Source organism: Panthera tigris, chromosome B3 (assembly GCF_018350195.1).
Source record: "Panthera tigris isolate Pti1 chromosome B3, P.tigris_Pti1_mat1.1, whole genome shotgun sequence".
In the NCBI taxonomy this organism is placed as follows: domain Eukaryota; kingdom Metazoa; phylum Chordata; class Mammalia; order Carnivora; family Felidae; genus Panthera; species Panthera tigris.
In genome coordinates this window covers 71,180,521-71,193,753 of record NC_056665.1, presented here as the reverse complement: position 1 = coordinate 71,193,753, position 13,233 = coordinate 71,180,521, and the positions used below count along the sequence as shown (strand labels likewise).

Below are 13,233 nucleotides of genomic sequence, written 5' to 3'. Positions count from 1 at the left end.
AATGACGTACCCTGCTCCAGGGGGAGGTGACATTCAGAGGCCTGCCTTCCCCTTAATACATTTCTCAGCGAGCTTCCCATTGAGTTCACCTAAAGAAACAAGTGGCTTGTAGGCTGGGGTTTGTGGGGAGGAATGGGGGGTTTGTGGCAGATAGTTGATAAAAGAGAGGATCAGGAAGACCATTAAGATCATTTGGGCTGGGAATACCATGGGGGAGAGGGGGAGGAGAAGTACAAATGTAAGGGGAGGAATAACTCCTCCTCCTCCTCACTCTCCTTTCCCATCCTCCAGTTCCCTTTCCCATGAGCCTCTTCCCATAACGGAGTCTAGCTAAAAGGGTAAATGGGTGTCCTTTTCCTTCTTGCCGCAAACTACAAAGTGTCCCTTCCCTTGCCAGAGGGATGGCTCTCAAGATTGTAACTATCTGGGAGCAGGAAATGGCATTTCTCATCTGGTAGTCTTGTCTAGTGCTTGTCCCAACAGATCCCTAGAATACGTCCTTGTTTTTCCCTTGAAGAGTTGGTATATGGAGTCTGTTCCAGCAAATTTGTCCAGTTTCAGGTTGGGTCCCTGAGAATCTGCTCTGCCAGCAGGAGCATGTGTGCACACAAGTGCGCACACACACACACACACACACACACACACACTTCCACATCTCCCCACGCTGGCCTCTTCCAGATATGTCCAGCTCTCTCCCCCATCCCCAAAGTTCTTACCCCTACCTTAACTCCCTGCCCCCTGCCTTAGACATCCATTCCACACTAGCCATTGCCAGGCACAGAGGGATGGTCATGGTCACCATGCCCACCAAACAACTCATTTGCTAGATCCACCTTAGGCAGCTGCACCCATGCTCCTGGAAGGGCAGAACATAGAGGCAGTGGGTCAGAGAGACTTTATTGACTGATTTGATGCTTCCATCTGATTTAAAAAAAAATTATTAACATTTATTCATTTTACAGAGAGCTTGAGCAAGGGGAAGGCAGAGAGAGAGGGAGACACAGAATCTGAAGCAGGCTCCAGGCTCTGAGCTATCAGCACGGAGCCAATACCTGGTGGAAACTCAGGAGTGTGAGCTCATGACCTGAGCCGAAGTGGGACACTCAACCGACTGAGCCACCCAGGCTCCCCCATCTGATTCATTTTTTTTTTTAATATATGAAATTTATTGTCAAATTGGTTTCCATACAACACCCAGTGCTCATCCCAAAAGATGCCCTCTTCAATACCCATCACCCATCCTCCCCTCCCTCCCACCCCCCATCAGCCCTCAGTAAAATGACTTGCCCAGGCTGGAGTCACAAAAAGTGCAGGCTGGTGGTGAGCCAACTTGGGAAAAGGGCATATCAAGGGAGGGGATGGGCATTGCCCTGAGCAGGTTTGAAAGGACTTCTGTGAAGCCCACCGTGTGCACAGCCATGACTAAGGCATTGGCGAAACTGAAGATGATCCTGATGGAAACGCCAAGCTTTGGACTCAGGCTGCGCGAAATAAGGAAGTGCGTGCCACCTGAGAGGAGAGGAAAGAGGAGCCGGTCAAGTCTCACCCCTCCCTCACGTGAACACCACCCTCTCACAGAGTCCTAAGGAATAATCGTTTGCTCCCCGGTTAAGTCAGCTTGTCGGGTCAATCCATCCAGACTGGACCAATTTTTTTATAGGCCAGAGAATTCACCCCCAGCAGCCCCCTGGGCCTGTCCCACCTTCCCAGGAGAGGGGAGGGAAGTGGCATCGCTGTCCCATTCCCTAAGTTTCTTCCCCCACGAAGATACCTAGAAATGCAGCGAAAAATGCCCAGATTTGGGGCGGGGTGTGTCTCAGGATAGGAAAGAGGTGTTATTCTGGGCAGAGGGAGTGGCTGTTGGTGTCCTACCTAAGTGAGAGTGCTTACTCGCCCCCCCCCCAACCCCCGCCCCGGCCCATCCAGTCCAGGATTTTGGTCCCCGAAGCCTCGGTCACCCCACTTTCCACTGATCCGTTCTCATCTAGGTGAGAGACTCCTCCAGAATTCCTGAACACACAGGGTTGGGCCTTTCTAGCTCACCACCGACCCCACCTGGGGACAGGGAGGAAATTCTGAGCCGGGGGTGGATTACCTACGGTACGTAGCCCTGATCCCTTCCCCTTCCCGCTCGCCCTCGGTGGACTCAACTGCGTTATGTGTGCATTTCATGTAGGTATTGTTCGCTCCAGGGTCGGTAGCTTTATCGTGCACAGAAAAACCAACAGTCAAAGCCTAGAACTGACTCCAAGCACACCCTTCCCTCTTCTGGCCCTACGTTCCGGAGGGTCTGCGCAGTCCAGACTCTCTTCTCCCTCCCCCCGCTCCGCCAGACCCATCTTGTGAACGCAGCCTTTCCGGCCTGGCGCACTCCACCCGATCCCCACATCCTCCCTGGCTTCTGAATTTGCCTCGCTCAGCACAAGGACGTGACCTACAGGTGGAAGGGGGGAGGAGGTCATCTCGGGACGGAGCCCGGGGGATTGGGTGTCAGAGTCTGGGCTCCCGGAGCCCAGCCCCCTAGCCGGTCAGCGCCGGCTATAATTAGTCGGGTGGGGCCGCTGACCCGATTGAGGGGCAAGTTTCCTCTGTCACAGGGTCCAAAGCGAAGCTGAGAAGGTTCAAGGGAGAGCCAGGAGGAACGCTGGTGTCTCGGGAGGGTGACTATCCGGGTGGGATGGGGGCAAGCCGGGTGGCATACGGTCCCGGGTACTGGATCGGTACACATGCTTCTGGCACGCTTCGGTGCTCTTCGTGAACCCCAGTGTTGGGCAGTATAGCCTAGCTGCTCGAGCCTTGGGAAGGGGGTGGGGAATGGGCTTTGAAGTAGGGAGAGGGACTGCCATGTCGCCGGGCTAGAGATAGGGGTTCCTCCGGCCTCTGTGGGTCCAGCTCCGAACCCCCCACCCCTTCCCTCTGTTCACCTGTAGCAAAACAGCGAACCTGGACGATGAGCGTCTCGGACTCCTCACATCGTCCTTCGGACCCTGGGAGCGTCTCTGCTCCCGCCCAGAAGGATCGCCTTGACCTACGTTTGCCCGACCCGAGAACCCCCTCCTGGCCACCTTCCCCAGATGAGGATCCCAGTTTGCCCCCCTTTCCTTTGGAAGAGCCTGTCCCCAGGCCCATGGCCCCAGGGAGCCTTCCCTCTCCAGTCTTGTCCCTTGAGGAAGAAGAGGAGGAAGACGACCAAGACGAACAAGAGGCGGCACAGCCCGAGGAGCTGCGCAGCGAGGAGCATCCCAGCCAGTTTTTCGCGGAGGCACAGCGGCTGCGGGAGCAGAGGTTGTTGTTGGACGAAGAGGTGTCAGTTGAGGGGCGAGTATATGGGGTGCATCGGGTAATCTTGGCTGCAATTAGCAGCCTCTTCCGTGACAGGCTGCTGGGTGGCAGAGGTCCACGACCCCCCCTCAGCCTGGACGTGGCCGCCGGGGCCTGGGAGGCCGTACTGACATTTGCCTATGAGGGGGTGCTGGGCCCTGCTCGGCCTGGAGATGTGCTGGTCGTGGCAGAGGCCCTGGGAGCGCCCCGGGTGAAGGCCATGGCCCAGTGGAGATGCAAAGGGGCTGGAAGCGCCAGGGAAGATGAAAAGCAGCCCAGCCAGGCAGAGGAGCTGAGGGAGAACCTGCGGAGCATGGAGCTCCTATACCAAGAGGGCATCGGGTGTGACCTGGAGCTGGAGGCAGGCGGCTGCAGGCTGCGGGGTGAGGGCCTTTTGGCATTACATTACTGCAGGTTCATTTATGTGTGTGCAAGCTGCAGGTGGTTTGATCCCTTCCATTGTGGTTTTGATCCCAGCTGCAGGCAGAATTTCCTTGGGGTTGGCCTTTGGTGCCTTTCCTGACCCACGGAGAGCAAGGCATGAGCAGTTGAGTTGTTTACCCAGAAGCACCAGGCAGACTTAAGCTGACCCTTCAACCTGTGGCTTTCCCTGTGGCCAGTACCAAAGAATTTCCAGCCAGTTGGCTGGTGTCATGAGTACAGTCTGAGCCAGGGGAACAAGTAGAAAGTGATTGACTTAAACGGGAATTAACCAAAGGCCCTTCTTGGCATCTTCTATTTAGGACACAGGAAAGCCAGATGAATATGGTGGAATAACTCTCAGTGTGTCCTCTCACCTAAGTGTCCTTGACTCCATGGTAGATACGGGTTCTACAGCTAACAGGCAAGGTCTGGTTTTCTTTTGCCATAATCTTAAAGCTACCAGGACCTGGCACTTTGAAGTTAACTAGGCTCATTACTAGGAAAGCTAAGGAGGGTTGAATAAGTTGAGTGTTATTCAGATTCTATCAGTACTGAGTGAGGTACTGGGGTCCAGGAATTTTTACACATGCCATGTCTTTTCATTCTCGCTGAAAACTAGTGAGGTGGATGCCACTATCCCTAGGTGTAAGGAAAGAACATTAAACTCAGAAATGTTAACTGGTGAGAACCAGGATATAAGCCCAGTATTCACTAGCCCAGTCTGTTTTCACTAGGCCATGCATTGCCTCCTGTGCAACCAAACCAAAGACACAGGATCTGACAAATGGAGTTGGAATGCAGGCACATAAAAATGTTAAAAGGTATTGCTTTAGAGAGTATCTAGTTCAGCTTTTATACTTTATTGACAAAGAAATCAGACTTCAAGACATGTCCAAAGTCACATAGCTACTGCTCATTAGAATGACTGGAACCCACAGTGTTTCTGGGACCCCCAGATGAAAAAGCATCCCGTCTTAACTTGAACTGCATTAACAAAAATACCATAGACTGGGTGGCTTGACAACGGAAATTTATTTCTTTTTTAGAAAAATGTATTTATTTAAATTCAAGTTAGTTAACATACAGTGTAGTATTGGTTTCAGGAGTAGAACCCAGTGATGAAATTTATTTCTTACAGTTCTGAAGCCTGGAAGTCCAAGGTCAGGGTTCTGGTATGGTCAGGTTATGATTAGGACTCTCTTCCTGGCTTGCAGAGGGCCACCTTCTCACTGTATCCTCTTCACTTGGTGGAAGGAGAGATTATCTCAGTCATATCTCTTATATAGGGCAGTAATTCCATTCAGGAGGGTTCTACTCTCATACCTAATTACCTCCCAAAGGCTCCACCTGCAAACATCACCACACTGGGGAGTAGGGCTTCAACACAGGAAGGAGGGAGGAAGACATAAACATTCAATCCATAGCAGGTCTCTAAAGTGTTTGTTATTATTTCTGATAGTAGTAGATGGAGGGGGGATTTAAAATTTCATGGTTATGGGGCACTTGGGTGGCTCAGTCGGTTAAGCATCCGACTTTGGCTCAAGTCATGATCTTGTGGTGAGTTCGAGCCCCACATCAAGCTCTGTGCTGACAGCTCCAAGCCTGGAGCCTGCTTTGGATTCTATGTCTTCCTCTCTCTCTGCCCCTCCCCTGCTCACACTCTGTCCCTCTCAAAAATAAATAAACAATAATAAATTATTTAAAAAATAGATAAAATAAAATTTCATAGTTATAAAATTCTCACTAGGGTTTCAAATTTAAACATACTTCTATCCTTGCCTTCATTTTCCTAAGAAACATTCCAACATAATGGTGGAAACCTGTCACTTAAAATTCTAGGGAATAATGATGAGGAGGATGGAGAATGTAAGTAGTTGTGACCCTTTCACAGTGACTCTGAGCTATAGGTTGGTTGATTACATGGAAAATGAAATGGCTTACCTGCTTCAAGGAATGCAGGTTTTCTCAGGCAATATGTATCTGAAAACTGTCACTGATAGTTACTATTTGGGAAGCATGTAGGCACTACCTGCTGCTTAAAATGACAATGGAGGAGCACCTGGATGACTGAGGGGGTTAAGCATCTGACTTCAGCTCAGGTCATGATCTCATGGTTTGTCAGTTCAAGCCCTACATTGGGCTTTCTGCTCTCAACACAAAACCTGCTTCAAATACTCTGTCTCCCTCTTTCTCTGCCCCTCCCCTGCTCTCGCTCTCTCTCTCTCTCTCTCTCTCTCTCTCTCTCAAAAATAAACATTTAAGATTTTTTAAAAAAAGACAATGGAAAGCCACATTAACATCACATGTCCTTTGAGAGAGGCAAACGTGCCACAGTCGGTCAAAGCAGCCTCATGTTCATAGCTTCACTGGGTGTTTGGCCCTGGTACCTGCCTAAGAGGACTTCTGGCAGCATTTTCTCCCTTTTTTATTATGAAGCATTTCAAACACATAGCAAATTAAGAAAATATTTTTTAAGTTTACTTATTTTGAGAGAGCGAGAGAGAACACAAGCAGAGGAGTAGCAGAGAGAGAGAGAGAGAGAGAGAGAGGGAGAGAGAGAGAAAATCCCAAGCAGACTCTGCAACGCAAGGCTCAAACCCACAAACTGTGAGATCGTGACCTGAGCTGAAATCAAGAGTCGGATGCTTCAATGAATGAGCCACCCAGGCGCCCCAAGAAAATATTAACATGAACACTCAAACACCGATATCTCAGACTTAACAATTAACATTTTATGATATTTGTCTCATCTCTTTATTCTACTTATCACTGAAGTTTAAAGTAAATCTGTGACATTTCCCTTACAAATAGTTGGGTACATGTCTCTTTAAAAGAGGACATATAACTACAATACCTTACTCATGTCTAACAAAATTAACAATAATTCCTTAGTATCACCTCGTCCAAGTTGAAATTTTCCCACTTGTCCAAAAAATGTCTTGTAGAGCTGGCTTATCCAACCCAGGAATCAATCGAGGACTATGCTGTACTCAGATACATGTCTTTTAAGCTTCCTTTACTGTACAGTCCTCTCCTTTTTTATGACTTGACTTACTGAAGAAATAAGATTAGTTATCTTATAGAATGCTCCATTTTCTAGATTTGTGTGTGTTTTCCATTATGGTTTTGTTTAGCTTGTTCCTTTAGCTTCTCAATTTCCTATAAATTTGAATTTAGATCTAAGGGTTCAATTAGATTTAGGTTCAACAGTTTAGTCAGAATACTCCATACCTGATGCCAAGTATCTCAAATTGCATTACATTAGAAAGCATTTATTTACATTTATATTTAATAGCATCTGGTAACAGAATAGTTTCAGTGGCGTGAGGGCCATGCAGGTAAGAAGGGTACCGATACACAAGTATGCTCACTGCAGCCTGACATCAGTGGCGTTGGGGGGTGAAGATCTGCTCGGGCAGCCATTACATGGAATAGAAAATAAATCACTTCCTCTCTTTCAGTTTCCTTCTGTTAAAAGGAGCAATCGAACTGGATGATTTTGAAGGTTTCCAGCTTAAAATGTCACGATTACCTGAAATGTACTGAGATGAAGATGGGGTGTGCAGAGAAAAGCTGCACATGGGAAATCTTAAGCAGGAGATGGCAGTTAGATTAGGTTAGGTCACAGAGATTCGTAAGTGTGGTACAATTTTTTTTTTAAGCAAAATTTTTAACATTTATTTATTTTTGAGAGACAGAGACAGAGCATGAGTAGGGGAGAGCCAGAGAGTGAGGGAGACCCAGAATCTGAAGCAGACTTCAAGGTCTGAGCTGTCAGCACAGAGCCTGATGCAGGGCTCGAACCCATGAACTGTGAGATCATGACCTGAGCCAAAGTTGGGCGCTTAACTGACTGAGCCACCCAAACACCCCGTGTGGTACCATTTTCTAAGTAAAATCCTGGCCGATGCCAGTGGCTCTTACAATTGTAAAGGAAAGAACTTTTTTGTGTGTGCATGATAGAGACCTATGTAATTTGCACCATTGGTCTTTGCAGTTTATTTTGTGCCCCCTTTTAGCAAAAGCTGTCTATAGCATCTACTCAACTTGATCAATCAAGACTCTTTTTCTAATTGACCTGGATCAAAAAACTAAAGCAATTTTTATCACAGTATCTTCAGGCCACTAACATGAGAATCATGCAGGGTGCTTGAAAATGTTGAAATACAAATTCCTAGGGTCTCCATCCAGACCTACTGAATCAGAATCTCTGGGGGTGGGTCCCTGAAACCCGTAGTTTAACAAGTACCGCACGGTATTCTGATGCACACCATGGTTTAGCCTGTGGCCTCGGGTGGTTGGCCCAAAGTCGGGACATGGAGTCAGCAGGGTGCCTGGCAATCAGCAACACTCTGGATTCCCCTCTGCTTCTCCTTGCAGTGCACCGAGCAGCCCTGGCCTGTGGCAGCGAGTTCTTTGGTGCCATGCTCCTGAGCGGGATGAGGGAATCCCAGGGCACAGAGGTGTCTCTGCACACTATCTCTGCCCAGGACCTGCGACTCCTCGTCTCCTTCGCCTACTCCGGGGTTGTGCGGGCAAGGTGGCCAGGACTGCTGAGAGCTGCCCAGGCTGCTCTCCAGTACCAGAGCTCTTCCTGCCTTGCTCTGTGCCAGAGAGCCTTGGCACGGGGCCTCAGCCCCGCACGTTGCCTGGCCCTGTTCCCCATAGCGGAAGCCCCGGGCTTAGAGAGGCTCTGGAGCAAAGCCCGTCACTACCTCCTCACCCACCTGCCTGCTGTGGCTTTGTGCCCCACTTTCCCTTCTCTGCCGGCTGCCTGCCTGGCTGAGCTCCTGGATAGCGACGAACTACACGTGCAAGAGGAGTTCGAGGCCTTCATGGCTGCGTGGCGTTGGTTAGCTGCCAACCCTGAGACCCAAGAGTCAGAGGCCAAGGCCCTGCTTCGATGTGTTCGCTTCGGCCGCATGTCCACCAGAGAGCTGAGGAGGGTGCGGGCCGCGGGGCTGCCTCCACCCCTGACCGCAGACTTGCTGCATCAGCTCCTGGTAGAGGCTGCCGTTCCAGGTCAAGAGCGGCGCAGGGAGCCCGACCAGGCACTGGTAGTGATCGGCGGGGACGGGCTCAGAGCAGACATGGCCATAAGACAGCCGTCGCGAGGAGTGTGGTGGGCGCGCGCCTTCTGCTGCGGCACGGGACTGGTGCGAACCGTGGAGTGGGGGCGGCTGCCTGCCCTGCCTGCCCCGGGGCGCTTCCGGCACGGGGCTGCGAGCCTCGCAGGAAGTGAGCTCTATGTGTGTGGGGGACAGGATTTCTACAGCCACTCCAACACCCTGGCTTCGACTCTCAGGTAGGGGCCCCACGGAATAGCAGGCCCCGAGGTGGGCAGCTGAGGGGGAATTGTTGGCCCAGCCAGCCACGGGGGCCTGGGGTCACTCTTCTTTGGTCCCGCTGTGTCCAGGTGGGGCCCCAGTCAAGAAGACTGGGAGGAGATGGCGCCTTTGTGCCAGGCTCGGAGCTTTTTTCCCCTGGTGGCGCTGGACGGACTACTTTATGCCCTGGGCGGCCGAAACGGTGGCGTCGCCCTCAACTCTGTGGAGACCTATCACCCCGAGCTCAATGTCTGGAGGTGAGCAGGGAAGGGGCTGTTTCTAGACATCAGGGGAAGCCTAGAGGACTCGGAGGAGGAGAGTTGAAGAGGATTTTTGCCTGATCGTGTGCCCTGTTCTCCCTTAGGCCGGCACCTGCTCTTCCAGCACCACGCTTTGCCCACGCAGCTGCGGTTCTGGAGGGCCGATTGTACGTGAGCGGTGGCTGCAGCGGGGCTGGCCAATACCTGGCCTCATTGCTGCACTATGACCCCAAACTTGAGAAGCCAGGGGTGCTTCTGAGCGCTATGGGGGTACCTCGGGCTGGCCACGTCATGGCCGCTCTGGGTGGACGGCTGTACGTCGCAGGTGGGCTAGGTGAGACTGGGGACCTGCTGAGCTTCGAGGCCTATGAACCAAGGACTGATAGCTGGACTCACCTGGCACCCTTGCCCTCCCCCCATGTGGGGGCCGCAGGGGCTGCGCTGCAGGGAGAGCTTCTGGTGCTGGGGGGCTACAGCCACCGTACTTACGCCCTCTCCCACCTTATCCATGCTTACTCTCCCGGCCTGGGCCGATGGCTCTGCCTGGGAACTCTGCCAAGGCCTCGGGCTGAGATGCCTGCCTGCATCCTGACCCTGCCCACTGTGCAGCACATAGCTTTGGTTCCCACACGGCACCAAACAAAACCTGCTGGGTGAGTGGGGAGTGGAGGTGCATGGAGGGAGGAAGGGATGAGAAACGTCATGAGAGAAGGACAGAGATTATGGGGGGAGAAAGAGAAGGCTTGATTCATGATAGCATCTTATTCCAGCACAGTGTTTTACAACTCACAAACCGCTTTTGTATATATGGTCTTCATTGAGGAAAAGGTGGCTCCAGAATTCCTGGAAAACGCTGTTGGAGAAGGGAAGGAGAGGAGGCCCAGGAACAACTCCACAAGGTTTAGGGACCCTGACACCATTCTTGGTGGGGAAAGTGCGTTTGGCTGGGAAGACAGTCAAGACGCTCCAGTAGCCAATGTGTAGGGGCCAAGAGAGGAGAGTCAGAAAAATGATGATTCTGACCCATGGATCAAGATGAAAAATGTGGAAAGGCCAACCATGAACTATATTCTTTCTCAGGTAACTTGCAGGCTCAGTCCTGCATTGCCTCAGCCTGCAGCCCCTAAGAGCCTCTGGGTTTTCATTCTGAGGCGGAAGTCCTTGCCTGGACCTGGCGCTGCACAGGGTGCCGGCTGATGAGGCGCGAGTGCTGTGTGTGGGGAAGATGAGGAGGGCGGAGGTGAAGGAGCCAGGCGCCTAGAGTGGGGAAGGGATGGCATGAGGTTTGAGGGGTGGGGTGGAAGAAGCCAGAAGCCTGACTGCCTTCTTTCCTTCCCTTTGGGGTGTAGTCAAGGATCAGGAATGACAACAGGACAGCTATGGTGTGAGCTGCTAAGTTGTGAGAGGAAGTGGCAGAGAGAAAAGTGAGAGGCAGAGAAGACTCAGAAAAGTGGTTTCCCCCCTTTCTTTCCCTTTTCTCTAGAGTTTTAAAAATCCATTTCCCCTTTTTTTTTTTTTTTTTTTTTTTGGCCAGGCAAAGTTAAATCAGACGCTTCCTCTCTTCCTTCTTCCACCCTGCTCTTCCTTCCTTTTCTTTCCCCCCTTCTTTCTTTTCTCCCTTCTCCCACACAGTGATCAATCACCTACTAGGTGCCAGCACTAAATGAGGCTCTAAGGATACAAAGATCAGAGAGGTCCTGACCAGCAGGTAGACTTGTAAACTAATGCAGGTTTTGTAGTGGACTTAGGGGTATGGACACTTACCTTGTCGCTCTCACACCAGGCACTTAGAGGTATGACAGCCCAGACACTGGAGGAGTGAACTCTGCCCAGGGAAGGCTCCTTTTAAGGAAGGCATCATCAAATGGGTATAGTTGGGGTTGGATTTTGAAGACTACTTGGAAACTCACCAGTCAGAGCAGGAGGAAGGCACTCCAGTCAGAGAAAAGAAGCACATGGGTCATGTAGTGCCCTGTGTCTCTATAGCAAAGGGGAAGTCAGTATTCCAGAGGGTTCTTTAGAGAATTCTGCTGCTGTTACCAGCCCATCTTTTACTCTGGAGCTTTTCTGAAGACAATAGCTTTCACTTAATTGTATATTCCCTCCCTCCACAACTCCTCTAAGTCTTTCCTGCCTGGTATTTCCATTTCTGACCCCTGAGCAGCTCAGGGCAAAGAAGGGCCGGTTCTTTGTATAGGTCAATTTTCTATTACCATTGTTTGTTAAGATTCTCATATTCCTAAGGGTGAGATAAAGGAGACTCCTTTCTACGTTTCTGCATCCTGGCCTAGAGGTGTTCACATGCTTTGTTTATTTTTTTGAGATTTCATTATTGAGTTCTTTTTTCCCCTATATCTCTGTTTCGGAGCATAGATGAAAATGAGGAGGGATATATAGGATGTATTTGAGAAAAGGGAAGAAAAATTGAAGAACCAGGAAAGAAGGAAATTGAAGGTACTGAGACACTATGAATATGCAGTCTTTAAGATTAACTTCTATGAACATGTTCTTTGTGGTTTGGAGGCAAAAACAGCCTTAAATAAAGGTTTCATCATTGTTGAATGATTCTCGTCTGAGTTTCTCTAATACAAAAAGTTTTTAAAAATCCCCTGTAATTTGGTTCCTATCTCCACCACAGTACTGAAACTACCCTGCCTCGTCGTCACCATGACCTACTTCTCACCAAATAATCTAAGGCCATCCTCATTCTCCTTCATCTTTCTGCAGGTATCAACTGGCTTGAAAACTGACTCTTACCCTAAAAAATTTCTCCTCCCCTGGCTCCAGAGAGCACACTCTCCTGGGCCTTCTCTTATTTCACCAATCCAAACAGGTATCAAAAAAAAAAACAAATAATATTGTCCAAAGGAATGGCTCCATCCCAGGTGGAGGTGACAACTTGAGGGTCCAAAAGTATACAGATGGAGGTAATTAGTTATAGAAGTCTCTAGCTCTCATTATTTAGTTTTTAGGGTTTATTTTTTAACTTTTTAAAAAAATTTTTGAGAGACGGAGACAGAGCATGAGCAGGGGAGGGACACAGAGAGAGAGAGAGATGCAGAATCCAAAGCAGCCTCCAGACTCTGAGCTGTCAGCACAGAGCCCAATGCAGGGCTCAAACCCATGGACGTGAGATCATGACCTGAGCTAAAGCCAGATGCGCAACCGACTGAGCCACTCAGGTGCCCCTCATTATTTAGTTTTTAAACTAGGGATAGAGTGAGAAGACAGAAGGAGGCCTCTGATTTGTAGCAGGACACCAGTCAACAGTCCACTCTTCTGTGAGAGAGGACTGATATAGGGCAAGTAACAGGTTGGGGCCCTAGCCAAGTGGTCTGAGATTCAAGGTAGTATTGCAACCCCAGAACAGAAGAGGAAGGAGAAACAGGAATTAGGCTGGAAAACATTCACACAGAGTGGGCAATCATGGCCATCCAGGGATTAGGCTACAGTCTGGTGAGTGTATAGAGGCCCAGGATTCTTACCTTTGGTACATCAGATGATAGGCAAGGTGTTTTGGTTTTTTTTTTTTTTTTAATTTTTTTAACGTTTCTTTATTTTTGAGAGACAGAGCACGAGCGGGGAAGGGACAGAGAGAGAGATGCAGAATCTGAAGCAGGCTCCAGGCTCTGAACTTCTCAGCACAGAGCCCAACACGGGGCTCGAACCCACAAACTGCAAGATCACAACCAACCTGATCTGAAATCTGACGCTCAACCAACTGAGCCACCCAGGCGCCCCAGAGGCAAGGTGTTTTAGATATTCCCCCTACTAGTTCCCTCTATGCTCTTCTTTCAACCTCCTTTGTGAGTGAGGGAGGGATTTCTACTATTGCTCACCTCTTTTCAAGACTGACTCAGGGACTGAATAGGATTGAGCATGTGGGCTGATGTACCAGTAAA

At 50.0% G+C, this 13,233-nt stretch overlaps 1 protein-coding gene across 1 annotated transcript; it reads left to right on the top strand.

The window, feature by feature from the left end:
- The first annotated feature begins 2,767 nt into the window (after window positions 1–2,767).
- KLHL33 (kelch like family member 33) lies at window positions 2,768–9,988 on the top strand. Its single transcript, XM_007091373.3, has 4 exons — window positions 2,768–3,704; window positions 8,125–9,049; window positions 9,161–9,328; window positions 9,436–9,988. Exons 1-4 carry the CDS (start codon window positions 2,951–2,953, stop codon window positions 9,986–9,988), a joined length of 2,400 nt encoding a protein of 799 aa, XP_007091435.2. The 5' UTR covers window positions 2,768–2,950.
- The last annotated feature ends 3,245 nt before the right edge of the window (window positions 9,989–13,233 follow it).

Excerpts from the sequence above, each read along its gene's own strand:
- KLHL33 (XM_007091373.3), top strand. The coding sequence starts at position 2,951 with ATGAGCGTCTCGGACTCCTCACATCGTCCTTCGGACCCTGGGAGCGTC. Across the intron at positions 3,705-8,124 it reads AGGCGGCTGCAGGCTGCGGG|TGCACCGAGCAGCCCTGGCC; the intron begins GTGAGGGCCTTT and ends TTCTCCTTGCAG. Across the intron at positions 9,329-9,435 it reads CCCGAGCTCAATGTCTGGAG|GCCGGCACCTGCTCTTCCAG; the intron begins GTGAGCAGGGAA and ends GTTCTCCCTTAG.